The sequence below is a fragment of the Danio rerio genome, chromosome 1 (assembly GCF_049306965.1).
Source record: "Danio rerio strain Tuebingen ecotype United States chromosome 1, GRCz12tu, whole genome shotgun sequence".
Taxonomy (NCBI): Eukaryota; Metazoa; Chordata; class Actinopteri; order Cypriniformes; family Danionidae; genus Danio; species Danio rerio.
In genome coordinates this window covers 9,054,116-9,080,028 of record NC_133176.1, presented here as the reverse complement: position 1 = coordinate 9,080,028, position 25,913 = coordinate 9,054,116, and the positions used below count along the sequence as shown (strand labels likewise).

At 35.5% G+C, this 25,913-nt stretch overlaps 1 protein-coding gene across 1 annotated transcript; it reads left to right on the top strand.

Moving 5' to 3' along the window:
- Nucleotides 1-731: 731 nt before the first annotated feature.
- efnb2b (ephrin-B2b) lies at nucleotides 732-25,913 on the top strand. The gene is made up of 5 exons (NM_131808.1): nucleotides 732-844; nucleotides 9,966-10,255; nucleotides 23,013-23,105; nucleotides 23,453-23,563; nucleotides 25,516-25,913. Exons 1-5 carry the CDS (start codon nucleotides 732-734, stop codon nucleotides 25,911-25,913), a joined length of 1,005 nt encoding a protein of 334 aa, NP_571883.1.

The window sequence follows — 25,913 nt, the reverse complement described above, 5'->3', positions numbered from 1 at the left end:
CCAGCCATAGAATACAAACCTTATAGATCTACTAACAGTTGTTGAAGGGACGATTTGCTAAAATACTGTAGCCTAATATTTGTTTATTAAGTTCTCGGATGCCCTCTAGTGTGTCACTATGCTGTCTCCTGTTTAAAATAAAACACTGTATTTAGACCTTTGCTGCTCAGGTAAACTTGGTGCTCATGTAGTAGTAGTCTGTTTAATGTAGCCGTACTATTTCCAGACTCCTGTTACGATTCGACTAGATGTCAATCATTTGCCGTCATCCAATCGTGAGTAAGGTGGGCGGGATCTAAAGCCAACACTGGGGTTGTCCTAAGAAGTCTCCGAGCACGTCTTGAGGGCACTCCAAGACTGGCAGAGTTGAATGCAAAGACGAAGAACAGGAGAAGCACTGATCCTGCCTTTAGATTAGACCTCAACATCCGAGTTTCAGAGCGACGCTGCCATTCCGCGGAGCCTGCGCTTTTTAACTGTTTACATATGAAGGATGCGTGTTGAGACATATTAATGCCAAAAGAACCTGTTTACATGGATTATCACCCGTTGTCCGGCTGTTGTGTTAAATTGACTTTATAGATTGCCAGTTGCGAAGGAGCTCTTATTTTATGATTACGTTTTATCCTGCAGATGAGAGCGACTAACAGCATCGGATTGTGCTCGTTTTAGTGCCTGCGGAGCTCTCACTTCTAATCAGATTCGGACTGCTGAACTGTTTCTCCATCGCAATGGATGCGACTGTCTGGAGTTATATATTTGGTCTCTTCGTGTTCGCTTGTCGGGTAAAACTGACTCGATCAACAGTTTTAGAATCAATATATTGGAATACTTCCAACACCAAGTAAGTACACTCAAAGGAGTAAACCGAAAACGGAGAATTTTGACATTATTTCTTCAACACCAATGTTACTCAGTACTGTTTTTTTACTTGCTACACTTTAAAAATATATTGTGTATGTTTTACTTGAAAAATTGAGGCAACTATTTCCATCAGCCTGTTCAGTATTTCAAACTCATTTTAGCTTGTTCTATAGACTGCCACTTTCAAGTAACATCAACTTAATTTGATCAACTTGTAGTTTTCAGTTCGTCAAACCTGTTTTAAGTAAAAAATTACGTATCCTAATAATCCACACAATATTTTAAGTTACAATTATTCAGTGAAACTTGTGTTTTAATGCTAACATTGTTGTACCTATATTAAGTTTCTTAAATTCTTCAAAAACAAACTTTTGTACAAACATTAATCTTGATTTTTCTACAAGCATCAAACAGTTAACACAAAAAGAATGCATTTATTTTATTCAAACACTCTAAAAGTATTACAGTATTAGTATCTAACACTAGTTTCTATGCAAATATTTAAAGCGTTCAAATGCAAAAACCTCTAATGAACATTTTTCTCAGCCTCCTTTGTTTATGTTGAGTTATTTCACTTTATAGACCATGAAAATGACTTATCCTTTGCTGTAAAAGTGAAATTTCTGAACCTGCACACAGGAGCCTGATAATAATGCTAAATTTTTAAAGAAATTTTCTTTTTCTTTTAAACTATAACTATTAAACCGGTCAGTTTCTTCACAAGATACTGTTTCATTAATGCCCCAATAGAGACACGTAACTTAATGAAAATAATAATAATAATAATAATAATATAGGAATCTTTACTAATGCTTGTTTTTGACAGATGTGTGTAATCCAGCTGTTGCTAGTCGCAGTATCTTTTTTCTTGTCATATGCTTTAACGACTTTAAATGGCTAAATTATAATAATTCAAATATTTTTTACCATTAAATTGTAGCTGGTACATCACACTGCTGTTAAAAAGATTCTAAGACTCAACAGGGATAGAACTGAGAAATAATTCAAATGTACGGAAATAAGTTCCCACTTAATCAGAGTGATGAAAAATTAAATTGCGCTCACTCTCAAGTGGTTCCAAAGCTTCACGAGTTTCTTTATTCCTGTTGAGCGCTAAAGGAGGAATTTTGAAGAATGCAGGAAACCTGTAACCACTGACTTCCAGAGTATTTGTTTTTTTGTTCTACTATGGAAGTCAATGGGTACAGGTTTCCAGCATTTTCCCGAATAACTTGTTTTGTTTTAGAAGAAACTCAATCAAGTGAAGGGGGATAAAATGATGACATATTTGTCAGTTTTGGGAGAACTTTCCATTTAACATCTTAACCAAACAACCCTGTATAAGTTAATATTCATTAATATATCTATTGAAGCTTCAAATAATGTCAATTGATAGAAAAGATCTCTGAAATACCCCTCAAGATTAGCAAAAACCAATAATACCTTACTTGTGCGTTCTTATCGTGTAGCAAAGACCAACAGAATACTGTTGATTTTAAAAGTATATTTGCTTTTTCCTTTATTTTGTTGATGCTTGCATTGATTTTTAATACCAAGCCATAGTCATCTAAACACAATTCAGCCCTCTAAATATATTCATAATCCGTAGCATCTTGTTGGAGGACCACCCACCTTTTCAGACAGCAGGGAATTAGTTCCAATGATGCTTTATTGGCAGCAACATTAAGATGCAAGTCAGTGAGATCATTTCATTTTCAAGAAGATCACCATGCAAACTCGAAACAGAGCCGTTGGTTTATTCTTTGCTTCCACACTGCCACCGTTTGTAAATGTTAATTTAGGTGTATTTACACAATTTAGCTAATTATCCTGTGCGCGCCCTGTCAGAAATTGCAGGTAAACGCAATGATTTATAGAAATTATACGGTCATATCTTGCAAACCCAAAGCACCCTGGTATTTTCTGAGGAAAAGCTGCAGGATGAATCTGCACTTAGAGCAATCAAACTTGTGGAGACCTTACATCATGGTTAATATCGTGTAAGAGTGCTGAGCCACAGCCTAAATTTAGGACTGATTATAAGCTGAGAAATGTTAAATTGAAGAGTGGATTACAGCCTCTCGCTGATTGCCATAGAGAGATCGTTTGCCTGAGCTTCTTTTTTTTCCTCTGTGAAGTGTGTCTCCTAAAGTCTTATGACAATTATGCATCTGTTCCCAAGGGTCAGGACAAATAGTTTCAGTGTACTATGCTGGAAGAAAGGGAAATGCTCTTAACTGGGACCAAAACGTAAATCCTAGTGTTTTCTCAGCTGCCAAAGTGGTCCACATTCTCTCTTCCTGCTATTTGGTGAACTTACGGAAACCTTATTTGGGCTTTATGGATACTACTGGTCACTTTTCATTATGATGATGGCAAACAGTTTCAACAAAACTTACTGTACATTATTGAAACCACTATGTATGGGTATGGCAAGCATTTTTACCAACAATTTGGATGTTTACAACATCTGTGATTAACTTTATGATTACGGCTTGCGTTTTCAACAAACATGTTTGGAGACGATGCTATTTTTGATTACAGAATTTTCACCAAAAGTATTTGAACATTATTGACAACCCAATTTATAATTATGGTCGAGCATTTTCAGCCAATTATTTTAATATTTATGACTACATTACTGTATTTCTGCAAAACTATTTGCACATTCTCGTTGCTATTTATGATTACGGCAATCATTTTCAACAAATTTAATTCACTATTTATGATTTCCGACAAACATTTTGACCAAATTTGGATATTATTCAGTTTACTTTTTATTATTATGGCAAGAATTTTCACCAAAAGTATATGAACATTATTGACAACCCATTTTTGACTATGGTCGAGTATTTTCGTTAAATTATTTGACTATTTATGAAGACAGACTGCATTTTTGTAAAAATTATTTGGACATTCTCATCGCTAATTATGACTATGGCAATCATTTTCAGCAAATTAATTTCACTATGATTTTTGACAACCATTTTCAACAAATTTATTTTCTGTTTATGATTGCGGAAAACATTTGACCTAATTTATTTGGACATTATTGACTTTTTATGATTATGGCAAGAATTTTCACCAAAAGTATCTAAACATTACTAACAATCTGTTTTAAGATTACGGTGGAGCATTTTTTATCATATTAATTTACTATTTATGATGACAGACTGTATTTTTGCCAAAATTATTTGAACATTCTTATCACTTTTTGATTATGGCAATCATTTTCAACAAATAATTTTCACTATTTATGATTGACAACCATTTTCAACAAATCGAATTTACTGTTTATGATTGCGGCTAACATTTTGGCCAAAACTGGACATTATTGACTTTTAATGATTATGGCAAGAATCTTCACTAAAAAAGTATCTGAACATTATTGACAACCATGTTTTTTTTTTTTTTAATATGGTGGAGCATTTTTAGCAAATTACTTCTACTATTTAAGAAGACAGACTGCATGTTCAGCACAAATTTGTCATTACTATTGACATTACTATTTATGATTATGGAAAGCATTTCCATCAAATGAATTTCACTATGATCATGACAACCATTTTCAACAAATTAAATTTATAATTTATGATTTGCGACAAACATTTTGACCAAATTTGGACATTATTGAGTTTGCTTTTAATGATTATGGCAAGAGTTTTCACCAAAAGTATCTGAATATTATTGAAAACTAATTTTTTGATTATGGTCGAGTATATTTGCCAAATTATTTGACACACTTGATTTTTTACCAAAATTATTTGGACAATCTCATCGCTTATTATGACTATTGCAATCATTTTCAGCAAATTAATTTCACTATTTATGATTATGAAAATCATTTTCAACAAATTTAATTCACTGTTTATGATTGTGGCAAACATTTTGAGTAAGTCTGGACATTATTGACATTATTTTTTATGATTATAGCAAGAATTTTCACCAAAAGTATCTAAAGATTGACAACCGATTTTATGATTATGGTTGAACATTTTCACCAAACTATTTGACTATTTATGATGGCAGACCAAATTATTTGGACATTCTCATTGTTATTATGATTACACAAATTAATTACATAATTACATAGATTTTTACAAAGATTATTTGGACATTATTAATATTACTATTTATGATTAAGACAAGCATGTTCACTTTTATTTAACATTATTGTCAGCACTATTTTTTGTTATGCTAAGCATTTTTCAAAGCTTATTTGGACACTATTGACATTACTTTTTATAATTATGACAAGAATTTTCACCGAACTTATTTGAATATTATCAATAAAAGTTTTACAAAAAATATTTCAACATTATTGACAACACTATTCATGATTATGACAAGGATTTTTTTACCAAATTTATCTGGACATTATTGACATTACTATTTCTGAATAAGGCCAGCATTTTCACTTTTATTTAACATTAGTGACAGCACTATTTCTATTACGCCAAGCATGTTTCGAAACTTATTTCAACGTTATTGACTGCATAATTTTTGATTATGCCAAGCAATTTTACTGAACATCATTCAGTCATTCATTTATTCATTCATTTTCCTTTGTCTTACACACACACACACACACACACACGCGTTTACCTTTGGCACGGTTCATATAGCATAGTGTGAGTACGCACTTAGTTGCTAATTTATCAGGAATGAACCGCCAACTATTCCGGCATATAGTGAATGCCCTTCCAGCTGCAACCCAGGATCAGGAAACACCCATAACATCTCACATTCACACACACACTCATACACTTAGACCAGTTTTTGTTTTCCCAATTCACATATACCGCATGTCTTTGGACTGTGGGGGGAAACCGGAGCATCCAGAGGAAACCCATGTGAACCCACAGCTGTGAGGCTGTTTGAACTTATTCAGACAAAATGCATTTAGACATTTTTGAGAACACTTTTTATGATTAAACTAAAAAATGCAATGTTTTGCATAAGTTATATAGATAAACATTTTCTTTGCTAACAGTTTTACCAAACACTACAGTACTGTCATTAAGTGCATTTAATGTTAAGTCTATTTATGTTTTTTTACATTCTTCAATTTGGTCGCTCGAGTGAAACCGGTTGCTTTAATACCATCATGGCAGTTGCTTCACAGTAGAGAACCTGTATTCAAATCAGCCCAGTTTTGTTTAGATGCAGGATAACGTTCTTTTAAGATGCTAAGCTGCAGTGTAGTGGAGCTTTGCTGCAGGTTGTAATCGGTTTTCATGAGTTCCAGTAGCTCAGTGGGTCATCTTTGTCACAGAGCTCCGCAGACAAAAGCTGCACAGGGATGAAGGCACAATCCAACCCCCATCCTGGGTTTGTTCTCCACTAGAGCCACACAGAAGTTGGTGCGGCAGGGGGCGAAAGGAGGGGCACTAAAGCTTCCTGTCTTCTCAGGACCCCTGGCAAAACCTCGAGGGTCCCTTTCTTTCCAGGTCTTAATGACTTTATGAGGATGGAAGCTGGTCTTAGAAAGTGACTCTTTTATTCTGCCTTATGGCGTTTAGGGAAGCGCGAGCGGGAATGAGAGCACATCTAACTTTGTCATGGTGGGTTTACGATTTAAAAGGGTAATTCCAATGCCCACAAGCCTGATTACAATTGAATCAGTGTGTTTAATGAGTAGTCAGTTCAAAATGAGGATCTGCAAATAATCAAAGGTCAATATCAGAGCTGTTTTACATCGTAATAAAAGCCATGGTGAGGTTGTAATAAACATGGAGGGCAGCGAAAGGACTGCCAGCGAGCGGTCAGGAGTGAGTGATTGTTAATTGCGCAAATGCATTACAGAGTAGGGAAGTATGTAATGGCGGAAAAAAATTAGGAAGACTACAAAGTTGCAGACATTAGTCAAAGAAAAAAGAAAAGCGTGTGTGAGCCCCAAGCGCTCTAGATGCATTTGCATTCTGCTTTGAGACAGAAGTCTGAAAATTAGCCAAAGGGAAATTGCTTGTCTCAATTCATTTAAGTCGTTGCTTGTTTTACACTGTAAAGGAAAGGAAAAAAAAATGTAGAAAAATGTCCTGACAGAGAATTGGCAGACATTAACTGACACAACTTTAACACAATGCAATGCATAATTAATGAATTGATTAATTCACTTTTTAAAGCTGTTTTTACAGACTTTTCTTTAAGTGGCAATAAATGGAGGCTGGTCGATTGTGGCTGTTTTGTGTAGTTTAACTAAAAGATAGTGCTCACATGTTACAATGAGCTTCCATTAGTTAAGTTTAGTTAATATATTTGCTAACACAAACTAAGAATGAGCAATACTCATACAGCATTTTGAGATTTTCAGATTCTGTTTATTTACCTGTGTAAATTCATTTTTGTTCAGTTTTCAAATTAATTTCAGTAATATTATTGACTAATATGAAAATGTTCATATGATATATTTACAATAAAGTTTGTAAAGTAACATTTTCTGTCTTTTAGTAGAGATATTATATGAGAGACTTGCTTTTGCTTATCAAATAAAGTGGATCTAATTAGATTTGCATTGTATACATTAAATAAAATATATAAAGGTATTACTTTTTATTTCATATAATAAATATTAAGGTTTTAGTGATCGTACTCTTAAAATCATTCCGCCTAAATCTGCAGATTTTTAACGAAATTCCGCACAGAAATAGCAAAAAATGTCCGCAGATTCCACCTAGTTATAATTTACTGCGTTATTAAAACACAAAGTTGTGCTGTTGACATTAATGGACTAATGTTAAGAAGAATGAATATTGAACTTTTACTTGGAAAATTGAACTAGCTAACAAAAATGAATAAATACTTTAATAAATGTATTATTATTATTAATAAATGTCTCTGTTTTGGATTGCTACGGTGGTTGAGAGAGCTTAACGTGCTGCAATTAAAGAAAACATGCAATTACAAAAAACACCAACGAACTAAGAAAAGATTTTCATCCGTTTGACAGCACACATGCTGCAAATCCTCAACATGCATACACATTAAAAACAGTGCTGCATTTTCCCACAACACAAACATTAATAAAACGCGCTACATTTTCTCACAAAACAAAAAGAACGAAACACAAGGGATTGTTTCAAGGAGACCCAAAAATGTGACGGACGCCGCTGTGCTATGGCTATGGTTGCGTCTGAAATTGCCTAATACTCAGTAGGTACTGCATTTAAATTTAAATGTACTACTCAGCCATTAGATAAGTACGTTTTATACAGTATGAATGTGAGCAGTATGAATAGAACTCGGATGAACTACATCTGCCATTTTTTCATGATCACTTCAGTTGCTTCACTCCCATTCATGAATTTCTCACAGTGCATCATGGGATAGTGTAGCATCAATCTGATGCGCATTTCAGAATCTCGCCGGAAGTAGTAGGTCATCCGGGTACTTCTCACATACTGTTTTTCAAATTCTATGAATTTAGACTTACTACTCAGCTCGCATACTGTTTTTAGCGTACTGTATAGTATGGAAGTATGTGATTTCGGACACAGCCTATTGCTTAGTGAAGTTGTAGATGATCTTTGAAACATGATGTTTTTGTTTATTTATTTTAATATTCCAATTCCTGTGTCTTTTAGTATTTATAAGCCTAAATAACCTTAACCTAAATGGTCAATCACGTTTTGGGGTCTCCTTGAAACATTTCCATTGTGAGAAAATGTAGAGCGTTTTATTAATTGTTTGCATGGTGTGAAAATGCAGCGTGTTTTTTAAAAATGTGTTTGCATTGTGACGATTTGCAGCATGTGTGCTGTCAAACTGATGAAGATCTTTTCTCAATTTGCTGGTGTTTTTTTTTTGTAATTGCACATCTTTTCTTAAATTGCAGCATGTTTAGCTCTCTCGGCCACTATAGATTCCCCTAAAAAAAAGAAAAACCTTTTCCATTTTTTGGTGTAAACATAGCCTCAGGCATGTTTTAGAAAGTTTTCACCCATCTCTTAATACTGTTAAAGATTATGTATTTCAGGTTGGGTTGGAATCATTCAACCACCGTGGAACAGTGAACGAGAAGTTTCTGGAAAAATAACTGAATGCTAAATACTCTTTTGTTGTTAGGCGAATAAAAACAGGTCCATTTACATGACAACATTTTCAACATTGATATTTGATATGATCTTTAAAATATAATTTTTTCTAATATAATATATAGAAAAGTTAAAATAAAAAATAATAGTTTCTTAAAAAAACAACAACTTGGTTTTCTTATTTAAATAAACCACCAGACACCAACGCTTTGGCTGTGAGGATAAACGTACTGCTCCAAACACACCACTTTAAACAATAGCATCTTTGAAAACTTTTTTTAAAACTCAAGGGAAATTTTTTGTCTAAACTGTTGTCATGTAAATAAATTCTCAGACACCGTTTAGAAAGCTTTCAGCCATCTCTTGAATACTGTCAAGGATTATGTACTTCAGATTGGGTTTGAATCATTCAACCACCAAGGAACAGTGAACGAGAAGTTTCTGGAAAAACAATTGAATGCTAAATACAAAGTTTAGTTTATAAACATTTAATTAATGATCTTGCACACATACATGTTTACAATTTTTTTTAATTAAGACTCTCTGAGGCCTGCATTTGTTCTCTTCCTCTACAGTGAGTGAGGGAAACATCTATGTAAAGGAAGGCTTGATGACGCGCCTTTACAAAGCACAAAGTTTTGCTTGTTAACCTTAGCTTATTCATTGTGTGTTCAGACAAATTAACATTGAATGACGTTTACTAACTAACGTCATCAAAAATGAATACTGTAATAAATATATTATTTTTTATTTTTTTTGCTTCGGATCCTTTTTTATTTATTTAAAAATAAAATTTTTACACGACAACATTTTCAAAATTGATGCAATATTTAAAATATTTTATGTTTCTTAGAGAACGACAACTTGGTTTTCTTATTTAAAATGATCCTCCAGACACCAACGCTTTTGCTGTGGGGATAAACCGACTACTCCAAACACAACTTTAAAGTTCTCACGCCTCATGAATACACTATTGAGAGTTAATTCATTATTATGCATGCTAATCAGTTTGTTTTATTCCATTTCTGTAACTCTATAAGATATTTAACATCACCTTGTTCCCCACAGGTTTGTCCCAGGAAGAGGTGTAGTATTATACCCTCAGATCGGAGACAAAATGGACATTGTGTGTCCAAGAATCAAGCCAGGCTCCACTGAGCAGACGAACATTGAATACTTCCGGGTCTATCTTGTTCCCAAAGAACAACTCGAGACCTGCCATGTTACTAAAAGCGACATGTTACTGCTCAACTGTGACAAGCCGGACCAGGACGTCAAATTCACCTTCAAGTTTCAAGAGTTCAGCCCCAACCTGTGGGGCCTGGAGTTCTTAAGAGGGAAGGACTATCACATCATCTGTAAGTTTATTGCCACTCTCTTTCAAGAATTTACCTCAGGTGCTGATTCATGATCAGTTTTCACCTCCCTTGCCAGCTGTAACACTATGCAGAAGGAGCCAAATGCTCAACTGATCCCACCCGGGGGAATTGCAGCCTCCGGCATTGTCTCCCAAGATATCTTTTCCTTGTTTTCGTCTGGGAAGGCGACTGAATAATGTAGCCCTCAAAAAATAAAGAACAAATCAAGTTGATGGGAATGGAAATGTGTTAAATGCTTTGGCAAGAGCGTTTACCACACAAGATGTCCTTACTCATTTAACAGACGCGTATGAGCGATAAAATCGATTTGTCATGAAGAGGCGAATAAACACAATGTTACAGGGGCCATTTATACTACATTTTCAGCCAAAAACGGGAAACTTTTTATGCGTTTTGCCTATTCGTTTTACTTGACAGCAACATTTTTTATGACTGAAAATGCATAAAGATATTTAAAATGCTGTTGTCATGTCCATGTAAACACCCAAAAAACGAAAGTCTTTGAAAGCGATGACGTCATGTGTAGTACGTGTTTAGGGAAGTTTAGATTAAAGGCAAGCATGAACCAACATACACGACAACGGCAGAATATGTGGTAGTGTTGTTGTTCCTCAAGTCATTGCTAAAGTTTCATTATCAAAGTGTGGATTTACTTCATATTACTACCAACAGCAGATATGCATCTTACACACACACAGCCCAGACCTACCTGAGCTCAAACTCAAAACGCTGCAAACGGGAGCCAGCCCCAGGCTCAAGGATCTTATGAGCTCAGGGCTCTCTCCTGGGACAGCATGCCATACACGCTTTATAATCAATCATCAGCTAAGTGTGAACTCTTGAAATACCAATTTTTGATGCTAGGCGAATAAACACCTTGTTTCAGGGGCCATTTACATGACAACATTTTCTGCCAAAAATGGAAAAAATTTGATGTGTTTTGCCAGTTCGTGTGTAAACACCCGAAAATGGAAGTCTTTGAAAACCATGGCAACTTTAGGAGCTTTTTCTAAAACACAAGAGAAAGCCAGTTTTTGCCAACATGGTTGACGTGTAAACAGCCTCAGACGTTGTTTAGAAAGTTTTCAGCCATTTCCTGAAAACTTTCAAGGATTATTTATTTCAGATTGGGTTTGAATCATTCAACCACCAAGAAACAGTGAATGAGGAGTTTCTGGAAAAATAATTGAACGCTATATATTCATTTTTGTTGATATGCGAAAAAAAACAAAGTTTCAGGAGACATTTACATGACATTTACAGTCAAAAACTGCAAGCTTTGTTTTGCCTGTTCGTTTACATGACAACAGTGTTTTTGTGAGTGTAAATGCATAGATCTGAAAACAGGATTCAAAGTGGCAGTTGTTGAAAATGCTGCCATTGCCATGTCTGTGTAAACACCCAAAACCGAAAGTTTGAAAATGATGGCGTCTTTGAAAACCTTTTTTAAATGCAATAGAAAAAAATTTTTCCTTTTTTTTTTTGGCAATATTGTTGTCCTGTAAAACCATTCTCAGACATTGTTTAGAAAGTTTTCTGCCATCTCTTGAACACTTTTAAGGATTATGCATTTCAGAGTGGGTTTCAACCACCAAGGAACAGTGAACGAGAAGTTTTTGGAAAAGTTATTGATTGCTATATACTCGTTCTTGTTGTTTGGCGAATAAACTAAGTTCCAGGAGCCAACTGTTTTAGCCAAAAATGGGAACCTTTTTTGTGTTTTGCCAGCTTGTTTACATGACAACAGCCTTTTAGTGACTGTATATGCATAGATCTGAAAATTTTATTTAAAGTGGATGTCTTTGAAAATGCTGCCATTGTCATGTCTTTGTAAACACCCGAAAACGAATAGCGTCTTAGAAAACCTTTTTTAAAATGCAAGCGAAAAACTTTAATATTTTTTGGGCTAAATTCTTGTCATGTAAATATATTCTCAGACATAGTTTAGAAAATTTTCAGTCATCTCTTGAATACTCTATTTAATACTCCTGAGTACTCTATTACTCTATTGAATACAGTATTTAAGGATTATGTACTTCAGATTGGGTTTGAATCATTAAACCACCACCTAGGAACAGTAAACGAGAAAGCTCTGGAAAAATAAGTAAATGCTATATACAAATATTAGTTAATATACTCCTTAATAGTTAATAATTCTGCGCACATACATTTTCAACACATAGTGTGGTCTCTCCAAGGCCTACATTTGTACTCTTCCTCTACAGTGAGTAAGGGAAACATTTCTGTGAAGGAAGGCTTGTTGACGGCCCTTTACATGGATGTTATTAGTATCATTGAACCACTTAAAAAAAAGGGGGTTATTGTTCAGTTTAGCGTGTGTTTATCTCAGCCCATTTTCAGCTGGCACATTCCTTAATGGCCGTTTATGTGATTTTAAGATTTACACGCTCCAAATCCCTCAATCCTTTGCCGGTATGAGACGGATCGGTTTGATTTGATTTTTTAAGGCAGCTTGGCCCGTAGCCCGAGGCACACGGATATCTGACCTAAATGATTGCAAAGAGACTTACCTCTGTGTATGTGTGCGTGTGTTCGTCTTGTACGCATGCAAATGTCAGAACGTGTGCATGTAACTGTGATGTGTGGGAGAGTTGACAAAATGAGGAACAGAACCATTTTTTTAAAACCTCTTTTTAGGCTTGTTGGAAAGTCTTGATGTACTTTACTGTTCAGAAGTCTGGATTTACTTTTAAAGAAATAAATACTTTCATTCGGTAAAGATCCATTATTTTGATCTAAAGTGACAGTAAAGACACTAAAATAAATAAAATACCATGACTTCCACAGTAAAGAATTAATATATATTAATGTTCTCCAAATTTATCATTTCTTTATCAAGTCGTGAGTATATTTTATGTCTATGAATCAATGCGAGTATTGTAATTTAGCCGTGTTTATATAACATGGAGAGAGTCATAGATACAATTACTTCTAAATTTAACATTTAGAACAATTCATTCTAAAATAACTGTAAAAAAAACTAGGAAAATGCTTCTTTACTTAAAATTATTTACAAATTGCAGTTCTGAAATATATACCACACTGTAAAAATATCTGTTAATTAACTGTTTCTGTATTTGTAACACGACAACAACGTAGCCAAAAAATTTTTAAATAAATAAAAAAGGATTCGAAACAAAGCTGAGACATTTAAAAAAATAATAATAATAAATTTATTACAGTATATATTGTTTTTTGATAACGTTAGTTAGTAAAAGTCATTCAATGTTAAATCTTCTAAGTGTTTTCGCTTTATTTCCGGTTGTGAATTGCATTATTGGATGTTGATCTCTAATCTGTGGATTTTTTAAGTTGAAAATTTAACTCTACAGTTTAACAAAGTGACTTTTAATGACATTTTAGTACTATAAAATGCACAATATATAATTTCACCACCAATGTCTGTGTTCGTAATAGTCACATAACAGTATATGCAATATACAACAGAGGTATGCAGAAGAGCATCTCCACATGCACAACAACGTCTAACCTTGAGGCGGATGGGCTACAGCAGCAGAAGACCACACCTGGTGCCACTCATGTCAGCTAAGAACAGTAAACTGAGACTACTATTGGCACTGACTCACCAAAATTGACAATAGAATACTGGAAAAATGTTGCCTAGTCTGATGAATTTCGGTTGCGACATTCGGCTGGTAGGGACAGAATTTGGCATCAACAACATGAAAGCATGGATTCATCCTGCCTTGTATCAAAGGTTCAGGCTGGAGGTGGTGGTGTAAGTGGGGGATATTTTCCTGGCACACTTTGGGCCCATAAGTACCAATTGAGTATCGTGTCAACGCCACAGCCTACCTGAGTATTGTTGCTGACCATGTCCATTTCTTTAGGACCATGTTGTACCCATCATCTTCTTGAACATGACAATGAGTTCACTGTACTCAAATGGCCTCCACAGTCACCAGGGCTCAATCCAATAGAGCACTTTTGGGATGTGGTGGAACAGGAGATTTGGATCATAAATGTGCAGCCGACAAATCATGTCAATATGGACCAAATTTCTGAGGGATATTTCCAGTATCTTGTTGAATCTATGCCACAAAGGATTAAGGCAGTTCTGAAGGCAAAAGGGGGGTCCAACCCAGTACTAGTAAGGTGTACCTAATAAAGTGGCCGGTGAGTGTATATCGCAGAAAAACAAAATATTGCAATGTTAGATTTTTCCAATATTGTGCAACCCTAATACAATGTATATGATAAAATTTATAGAGAAATACATCTTTTAAATAACAGAAAATGTACTGACAGTTTATTAAGGTTTTTGTAGTGTAATATACAACACCAACTCAATATACCACTTTAAAATTAAAATTTAAAATGTTAATAAAAGTCACTTTTTAACTTAATAATAATTGTTGTTGGAAGAAAGATCAAAGTCCCATAATGCAAATCAAAAACATAAAATCATGAGTCACAAAAAAAGCTAATTTATGGATATTACAGGCAGTTGAATAGCACTTGAATACAAGTTATATAATATCTAATCAAACCCATTAAAACTTATTTTTAATATCATCACAACCCATTCAAGATATCCCAGCCTTCAGCGGTTTACAACAAATAATTAGCATTTCTTCCAGACGTACATGCAGACAGGATATATCATATGTAGTAATCACAGCGAGCGTGTGGTTACGTACGATCACTTGGATATCAGGATCTCTTAATGTCTGCTAAAAATAGCCAACATCTGTTCAGATACACTTGTTTTATTGTGTGCTCGCAAACTTGAGTTTTTCCACCTCCACTTTTTGTGTCTTTGCTGGCTTTACTTCGCGACTGGCTGAGCTGCGCTGGCCCGAGGCGCTGAATGTGCTTGTTGTGGTTAGGAAATGAGCGGCCTTCATTCAAGCCGAAGAGTCGGGTCACATCTAGATGAATGTGGGAACGGTTATAGGGAACTGGGACATGTTGGGTAAAAGCTCTCTCTCTATCACTCTCTCTCTCTTCCCCTCTGTTTTTTTTTTCTCTCGTTGGCTTGTTCGTTTTCTCTGCCCACCCCCACATCTCTCGGCCTTTCACTCGCTGGTCACTCAGTCCTTTCTCTGCCTTAAGCAGTTTGCAGGGGAAGTCCATTTGCTCGTGTGGGATTGGTCTTAGAAAATACTAAGCAGCGCAGATGTTGATCACACTATTTTTTAATCGCTATTAACAAGCCATAAATTAAGACTTTTAGCTCAATTAACTACTAATTGGCTGATTATTAATAGTTAGTTAGGTAGTAGTTGAGTTTGGGTATTGGGTTGTAAAATAATATCATATTTTATGGACCAGGGGGGGCCGAGTCGGAGCACTCTGCTGCCAGACCATACTTTATTAATGCTAATAAACAGTTAATATCTTAATGATAGCAATAAGCTAGTAGTAAATGGCTACCCAAATATTTTCTGTACTGATTATAATAAAAAAATTCCAAACATCAATATTTCTGAAGGATTGTGACATTGGAGACAACTGTCATCTGTATATAAAAGGTAAAGGCAAAATTATTAGCCCTGCTGGGAAATTGAAATTGTTTTTCAGATATTCCCCAAGTGTTGTTTGCATAATAGTTTCAATAATTATATTCTAATAACAAATATATTTTGTCACGATGACAGTACATAATATTTAGCAAGATACTAGTATTGAACTTAAAGTGCAGTTTAAAGTCATTGGTTCACTGGTTTGTTCTGTAGCCAATTGAAAAAAAGATTTCTTAATATATCTCAAAAAAATCTATATATATATATATATATTAGGGCTGCACAGTATTGGAAAAATCTGACATTTTATTTTTCTGTGAAATACCCACATAGCAAAATGTCTCTGGCCCAGATCTGGCCCACACAATCAGCTTTTGCTTGGCCCAAATGCTGCAGTGAATTACAGTACTTGATTGGACCAATTCTGGCTTCCACACAAGGGCCAAACATGGATCATATCTGGGCCAAGTCTCAGCCAAGTTAATAACCCATAACTGGGCCTGAACTGGGCCAGATATGTTGGTGTGTCACGATTGCAACAAATTTGATAAACCCATGAAGCATTTCGCTTTATGGCCACACTTTCTTTCTATGCAATCTGATTGGTAGAATCTTTTTCTTTACTCAAAAATAATATAAAAGTGGGTCAAGATTGGCCAAACTTATGTGGCCTACATATACAATTTTTATCATCTGAGCCAAATACTATATTTGCTATTTGGCCAAAGTCTTGTGTGCCACCTTAAAGATGGTGCCACCTCTGTGCCATGGGCTATGTTTGGCATACATGTTGTATGCCTGTGCCGGACGAATGCCTGCTGTGCCAGCTTTATGCCAAATCTGGGCCAGAATTCTTTGCTACCTGGGTATATTGTGATATAAATACAATTTCAACAAATAACTTGAATAGCTCTATTTGGAATCAAATCATTAATTTAGATTGATTGTAATAATATTATAGCAGAGTGAATTGATGAAATTGCAAGCATAAATGAACAAGATGGGCCCTCTCATACACCCAGCTCAATAAGGCGCAAGACATGTATGCGACAATTTTTTATTTATTTTTTTGCTAATTTCAGACCAGCGCAATCCTAATTTTCACGTTTTCCTTTAAGTTGTTTAAATAGCAAATCCATTTGCGACACTTTGTGGACTCATAGGTATTCCGGTCTAAAAAGGAGGTGTGTTAAGGCGCATTGTTGGAGCGTTGCTATTTTAAAGAACAGAAATGACAACTTAAAGCTGGACTAAAGTCCAGCGCAGAGCGCGTTTGTTATGCGCCTATGTGGGTTTAAATGCCCAAATGCTTTATCTCTGATCAAGAAGAGAATAAGCTAAAGTAAAGTGAGTCAGTAAGTGTTTTGTACTAGATAATATCAGCTCCTTATTAATTTTTAGTGGCATGTTCATTTTCTCTGCCCACCCCCACTCGCTTGGCCTTTGACTCGCTGGTCACTCGGTTCTTTCTCTGCTCTAAGGAGTTTTTTCATTGTTGTTCTTCATGTTGTTGTTTAAGCAGCATATTAAAGTGCTTATTAGAAGGATTTCTGAAGGATTGCGAGACGCCAAAGGCTCATGTATAATGATTTCTAAACAGTGTTGTGGTAGTTGATGAAAAATAGTAACTTACTTAATTCAAAAAGTAACTAATTTACTTCATCAATTACTTCCACCAAAAAGTAATGCATTACAGTTTAAAGTAATTTTAAAGTAAATTTCCAAAGAACATTTTTTTAATGCTCCCATTAATGTATTATTATTTATTGATTTCATATTAATTTCAATTAATTTGGTGAAACTCAGCACCTATAAACTGCTATTATAGACAACCATTAATGTTATGCATTTTAAACAAAACAAAAACATAACAGCTGCTCAAATATGAAATCAATCAACAATTTGCAAACTAAAGACAAATTAAACATGGTATATCACCAGCTTATGGAAAGTAAGCTGTGTATATTCAAAGTGCAAAATCTGCTGTTGCATAACAGCTATAAAATATGTAAAACAACTAAAAATAAATCACAGCATTTATCTGATCAATACAGCACTTTACATTTAAATAACGTGTTCTGAAATATAACAGAAATGTGTCTGTGTCTACCAAACTGATCAATTTTGTTATACAGATAACAAATGTGTTCTTGTTTATTTGAAACAACCAACATAGTAATAATAGTAATTATTAACAGTAACGTTATTGGTCTCTCTCGCACGCACAATTGACCGACCTCACGTATTCAGTCTCTCTCGCGAGCACACTTGACCTCTCTCGCAGTCTTCCTGCTTTCGCTTTACCTAGTCCAGTCTGGCTAGGCTCAATCATATTGTAACAAATACAGAGTTAATATACTTAAAATGTAAGGCGTTACAGCATTAGTTACATTTAGAAGTAATGCTGTTACAGTAACGCATTACTAGTAATGCGTTATTGCCTAACACTGTTGCTAACAATGTAATCTGGGAAAGGGAAGCATTTCAATGTACTCTAAAAAAATTGTTCATTGGATTTACAAATATTTCTCTATTTTATTTTTTTTAAGGTAAGAGGTTGTAAATATGGACTGAATTTAAACAAACAAGTTAAGTTCAACATTACTAAATTTAATTTGTTTGCTTAATTTTAGCCCGTAACAATTTAGCATTTTTTTCAGTGTATATTCAAAATAGAAAATAAAATATTTAGATAAATCACTTTTTCACAGAAGAAATAGGTGAACAGAAACTTTAAAAACATTGTACGACCCTAAAATTTCGAATGAAAACTTGATTAAATGTGCTTTAAATTAGCTTCTTTTCAAACTAACCACAAATTAAACGTGGTATGTCAGCAGCTTATAAAAAGTAAGCTGTGGATATTCAAAGTGCAAAATCTGCAGTTGTATAACAGCTATACAAATATTTTAACAATAAAAACATAAATCACAACGTTTTTCTGAGCAATACAACACTAAAAATTTTAAATAACGTGTGTTCTGTCTACTAAACTAATCAGTTTTGTATGCAGATAACAAATGTGTGCTTATTTATGTGAAACAACAAACATAGTAGTAGTAATAGTAATTAATAATAGTAACGTTAATAGTGTCTCGGTCTCACGCGCGCACAAAATCGGTCTACCTCGCCTGCATTCGGTCTCTCTCACAGTCTTTCTGCTTTCACTTTACTTTTTTTCCAGTCTGGCGCCTCGTACACGACTAAGGCACTTCATAAGTGTGTCTTCTTTATGGTAGTTTGTTGACATCCACCAATCCCACAATGTGTTGCCGTTGTAAACAGGAAGATGTAGGCTAGACTGCAGCCAAAATTAATTAATTTACCAAGTAACGGACAAACACATTATATTGTAAGGATAACATAGTTAATATATTTAAAAGTAACGTGTTACAGTATTAGTTACTGTCAATAGTAATGCCGGTAACGCATTACTAAGAGCGCGATATTGTCCAACAACTAACAATGTCATCTGGAAAACGGGAAACAATTTTATGTACACTGAATAAAATGATTTAAAATTTTTTAATTAATTAATTAATTAATTAATTTATTTATTTATTTAATTATATATATATATATATATATATATATATATATATATATATATATATATATATATATATATATATATATATATATATATATTTTTTTTTTTTTTTTTTTTTTTTTAGGTAAGTGGTTGCAAATATGGGCTGAATTTAAACAAAGTTGAACATACTAAAGTTTATTTGTTTGCTTAAAATCAGTCTTTATCAATTGTTTGCAACAATTTACCATTTTTTTAAGTGTATTTTTAAAATCGGATATAAAATTATATTTTAAATGTATACCTTTTTCATTGAATAAACAGGCAAAAAACTTTTAAAACATTGTAAGCTAAAATTTGTGACCCTAAAATTTCTAATGAAAGTTTATTTACATTTGTACTAGCTAAAATTAGCGTCTTATCCATTTTTTACTGCCCACCCCCCAACATCTCTCTGCCTTTCACTTGCTGGTCATTGGCTCTTTCTGTGCCCTAAGCAGTTTGGATGGGAAGTCCATTTGTTCATGTGGGATTGGTCTTAATCCTCGCAGTGAAAGAGAGATTACGGCCCAATGGAATTCTTTAGCCCTGCTATCAGAGGACACAGCATGGGTGCCAAAGCACAATAGAATTTAAATTGTTCCAGCAAGCCACTCCACTAACCCGGGATTGACAGCCAAAGCAAATCCTTGATATTCTGTGCTAAGGCTTCGGTAATATGTTGTAAAGTTCAAACCTGTGTGATTATTACTCACAGTATGAGGGGTTTCTAAATTAACGCGCACGTGAATGTGTGTGTGTTCTCTCTTCGTAAGGATTTACAAGCAAACAAACACAAGCTTTTAAGGAGCTTTGCTGTGCTGCAAAAGTGAGATTTTTCTCTTTGTGTGAGCGAGTTGAACCTTCACCTTCTGCATTCACATACGCAGTGACTGATGAACATGTGACTCCAATGTCCGCGAGGGACACTTTAGAGGTTTTAAAGCACCTGCGAGAGCACATGTGGAAAGTTGACCCGGTCATAAACGAGCTCACTTGGTGCTACTAAACCTTATATGGCCAAATACATCAGGACGACTGTAAGAGGAATGAGCCTCGAGGGGGGGAGAATAATTTGGTGGCATGGAGGAGTTTTGAAGATGGATGATGGCCTTTAAATATGCAGCATCACAAATGTGGGATAGTAAATGTTGGATGGAGGAATCTTATACAAAAAAAATGAGCTCCAGAATTTAAATTTCATTAGAAAATTAAAATGTGCTCTTCTTTTTTTAAAGGAACACTACACTTTTTAAAAATAGGCTAAATTAAGTCCTACAGAGTTTAACAGAGAGGTCGGCATGCTGGCTTAGTGGGTAGCACTGTCACCTCACAGCAAGAAGATCGCTGGTTTGAGTCCCAGCTGGACCAGTTGGCAGTTCTTTGTGGAGTTTGCATGTTCTCCCCGTGTTCACGTGGGTTTCCTCTGGGTCCTCCTGTTTCCTCCACAATCCAAAGATGTGGTATAAGTGAATTGGGTAAACTAAATTGGCCTTGGTGTGTTTGTGTGGATGTGTATGGGTGTTTTCCAGTGATGGGTTGCAGCTGGAAGGGCATCCGCTGCGTAAAACATATGCTGGAATAGTTGGCGGTTCATTCCACTGTGGCGACCCATGATAAATAAAGGACTAAGCCCAAGGAGAATAAATGAATGAATGAAAGAGTTTAGTGGTGGAGTTTAACAATTTTAATCCATTCATCCGATCAGGTCTGGACGTATCACTTTTAGCTTAGCTTAGCATAAATCATTGAATCAGATTAGACCATTAGCATCTGATATGATAGTATGCAGCTTCTGAAATAAGTCCCCAGCTAGATAAATTAGTTACAGCACTGCATAAAATCATTGTGCCTACTACAGCCATGGTACAGCAGCAAAGTTCCTTCAATATGCTGGAATAAGAGTATAGTTCACATCTAGAAAATACCAATGTTTAACATGTATATACAGAAGAGTCAAGCTTTAAATAGGAAAATTATCATAACTTTTTTTTTAAGCTAGATGCTGATGGTCTAATCCAGGCATGTCCAAACTAAGTCATGGAGGGCCGGTGTCTTGCAAAGTTTAGTTCCAACCCCAGTCAGGCACACCAGGGCTAGCTAATCAACCTTGTCCAAACTCAGTCCTGGAGGGCCAGTGTCCTGCAGATTTCAGCTTCATCCTTGCAGGTGTGTTGAGGCAAGTTGTTTCTAGAAAGCCTAGTAAAAGCTTGGTTAGCTAGCCCAGGTGTTTCTGATTGGGGTTGGAACTAAACTTTGCAGGACACCGGCCCTCCAGGACTGAGTTTGGACATGCCTGGTCTAATCTAATTCAGTGATTTATGCTAAGCTAAGCTACAAATGCTCTCGTCAGTCTTGGAGATTGACTTAATGGATTCAAAAATTGTAAAACTCAACTGTTTAACTTTAATGGAGTTGTAAAATGAGCCTATTAAAAAAGTGCAGTGTTTCTTTAACAAAATTATTTACTCCCCCAAAATTGGTATGTTGTTACTGTTACGCATGTACATGTTTCTGTTGATTCTTAGCAAGTTCTTGTTGTTGTATTGTCAAGTATGTAAAGTCACTATTCTGAAAATAAAAGTCAAATTTGCAATATTAAGTTCAGCATTTAAAAAAAAACTAAATAAACTGCACTGAGGAAATTAGGCAGGTTTGGCTAATTAGGCAGGAGCATTTTAGCTTAACTTAGCATCAGTCATTTTACCAAATAAGACCATTAGCATCTGATATGAAATTATGCAGCACCTGAAAACAGTCCCTAGCTAGGTAACTTGGTTACTGCGCTGCGTAATAGCATTGTGCCTACTGCAGCCATGGTACAGCAGAAAGGTTTCTTGATTATTAAGCTGGAATGAGAGTATAGTTCCTAATGATATTGGTCTAGAAATGAGCTAATTTAAATGTTCTGTCCGTTTTAATACACAGTTTAACTATGCAAGAGTCAGGCTTTAAATAGGAAAATTATCAAAACTCTTTCTGGAAATTTCTGAGCAAGATGCTAATGGTTTAATCTTATTTAATGATTTATGCTAAGCTAAGCTAAAAGTGTTCCCGCCAGACCCGGAGATCAACTGTTTAACCCTAATAGAGTTGTAAAATGAGCCTAATACCAAAAAAAAAAAAAAAAAAAGTGGAGTGTTTCTTTAACAAAATTGTCATGTTTTTGGTTACACATACACATGTTTGTGTTAATTCTTAGTAGATTCTTGTTATCGTATTAAGTTTATAAAATCAAAATTCGGGAAATTTAAGTCAAAATTGACATTTCAAAGAGAACTAAATAAAAACACTTAAAACTATTAGGCAGGTTTGGTTTATTAGACAATATTTTATATTCAAGTGTATATCAAGAATATTCAATGGAACTAATAATACTGACCTTGAAATATACATATAAAAAAATAAACTACTTTGATTCCAGCCAAACTAAAAGAAATAAGACTTTCTCCAGAAGAAAAAAAATGTTTTAGGAAATACTGTTAAAATTCTCCCTGCTCTGTTCAACATCACTGGGGAGAAATGTGGAAAAAGAATTACCATTTCTTATAAATTTGCTTTGAAGTGTTTATTGAGCAGGCATGTTTATATTTTCAAAAATGTTATTGCATTTTATTTCGGTAAAGAAAATGGCTGAATATTTTTTCTTTCCATCTTTTAGCCACCTCTAACAGCACTTTTGAAGGACTGGACAACCACCATGGTGGCGTTTGCAGGAGCAAATCCATGAAGCTGGTTTTGCGGGTTGGCCAGAGTAAGTACCAACACCTCCACCTGCACCGCTGAACAGCAGCCTCTCCATCAGTCTTTCATGTCGTGGGTGTCCGTGCTCGTGTGCCTCAGCGTGTAATTGAAATGTCATGTGAGCTTGTTTCCTATGGCTATGCCAGCTGTCCCTTCCTTGGGCTTATGGAGAGATACTTGCAGCTTTACGCCAATTCATTAAATTCTCTCTCAAAACCTGGGGCTTAATGCCTAGGAGCCAGAACGATGTAAGGGTGGTCCGATATCGTGTTCAGATCAGTTTTTCAGTCCGCTGAACATTTTGTACAGCTTTTCTCCACAGGTTACGTTAGCTCTCTCTTCTGTTTTTTTGTTTAGGTCCTACAGATTCATTCTCAGCGAAAAACCATCCCACAAGAAATCCTCCAAAATACCCTGAAAATAAGGACCAAAATACCTTCAGCAAAGAAAATGATGTCAGTCAGATTGGTAGGTATTATTGCATATGGGGGAAATCACACTAAATATCATAAATCACATCAAGTACATTGTGTATAAATGTGTGTGTGTGTGTGTGTATGTATATATATATATATATATATATATATATATATATATATATATATATATATATATATATATATATATATATATATATGTATATATATATATGTATATATATATATATATATATATATATATATATATATATATATATATATATATATATATATATATATATATATATATGTATGTATATATATATATTCACCGGCCACTTTATTAGGTACACTTGTCCAACTGCTTGTTATCGCTCATTTCTAATCAGCCAATCACATGGCAGCAACTCAATGCATTTATTCATGTAGACATGGTCAAGAGGGTCCATTGCAGTTCAAACTGAGCATGAACTAAATGGTTCTTTGTGCCAGACGGGCTGATCTGAGTCTTTCAGAAACTGCTGATCTACTTGGATTTCCACGCACAACTATCTCTAGGGTTTACAGAGAATGGTCCAAAAAAAAGGAAATATCCAGTGAGCTGCAGTTCTGTGGGCACAAATGCCTTGTTGATGCCAGAGGTCAGAGGAGAATGGCCAGACTGTTTTGAGCTAACAGAAAGGCAACAGTAACTCAAATAGCCACTCGTTAAAACTGGGGTATGCAGAAGAGCATTTTTGAATGCTCAACACATCGAATCTTGAGGCGGATGGACTACAGCCTGAGTATTGTTGCTGATCATGTCCATCCCTTTATGACCACAGCATACCCGTCTTCTGATGGCTACTTCCAGCAGAATATCGCATCATAAAGCGTGAATCATCTCAGACTGGTTTCTTGAACATGACAATGAGTTCACTGTACTCAAATGGCCTCCACAGTCATCAGATCTCAATCCAATAGAGCACTTTTGGGATGTGGTGGAACGGGAGATTCTCATCATGCATGTGCACCCAACAAATCTGCAGCAACTATCATGTCAATATGAACCAAAATCTCTGAGTTATATTTCCAGTACCTTGTTGAATCTATGCCTTGAAGGATTAAGGCAGTTCTGAAGGCAAAAGGGGGGCCAACCCGGTACTAGTACTGTGTACCTAATAAAGTGGCCAGTGAGTGTATATATATTATTAAAAAAGTTAATAAAAGTCACTTTTTTATACTTCTCTAATCACCAAATTCCTTCATTAACTACTGGATTATTACCTGTCCAATAGTAAGATATTGGCTAGTAGTAGTACTAGTACGTATAAAGTAGAATCTTATTCTACATCCTTATTCCGGTCCAATACCAACCCAACTACTACCTTACTAAATTACTAAGCTGAACATTTGTAATGTATTGATCTAATAGTCTACATTAATGTTTATTGATAGCAAGAGGTTTAAAATAATGTGACCTTTTGATTTTCTTTTTATTAACGTTACTAAATTGAATATGTATAACAACTTTGTGACTCTATTATATATTATGATGCTGTTTTATTCCAGATGTCTAAATTACAACAAAAATTGGGGGTGAAATATAAACATGTAATTAAAAAATGTAATCTAAAGTCTGGATTGGCATGGTGGGTCAGTGGTTAGCATTGTCGCCTCACAGCAAGAAGGTCGCTGGTTCGAGTCCTGTTGGCATTTCTGTACTGAGTTGGCATGCCCTCCTGTGTTTGCTCCGGTTTCCTCCGGGTGCTCCGGTTTCCCCCACAGCCCAAACACATGCGCTATAGGTGAATTGGTTGAACTAAATTGGTCATAGTGTATAAGTGCGTATGTGAGTCTATAGGTGTTTCCCAGAACTGGGTTGCAGCTGGAAGAGCATCAGCTGCATAAAACATATGCTGGGATAGTTGGCGGTTCATTCCGCTGTGGCGACCTATGATAATGAATGAATGAATTCCTGTATAAACTCCATCTGATCCTAAACTCTTTCATGTTCCTCAGACTCCATGCAGAACGGAGAATCCGGAGGGAAGAGTGGCGAGTCTGTGGGATCTGCTGGGTCTGATGTGGCCCTGTTTGCAGGCGTCGCATCCGGGGCTGTGATCTTCATCCTCATCATCATCGCACTTGTAGCACTTCTGCATCGGCGTCATCAGAAGCACTCGGCGCAGTGCTCCGGACAGCTGCCCTTAAACACGCTGCCCAAACGTGGCAGTGGCGCCAGCGGCGGCAGCAACAACAACGGCTCCGAGCCCAGCGACATCATCTTTCCTATCCGGACCTCAGGAAGCATGTACTGCCCGCATTACGAGAAGGTTAGCGGAGACTACGGACACCCCGTGTACATCGTCCAAGAAATGCCACCGCAGAATCCGGCAAATATTTACTACAAGGTTTGA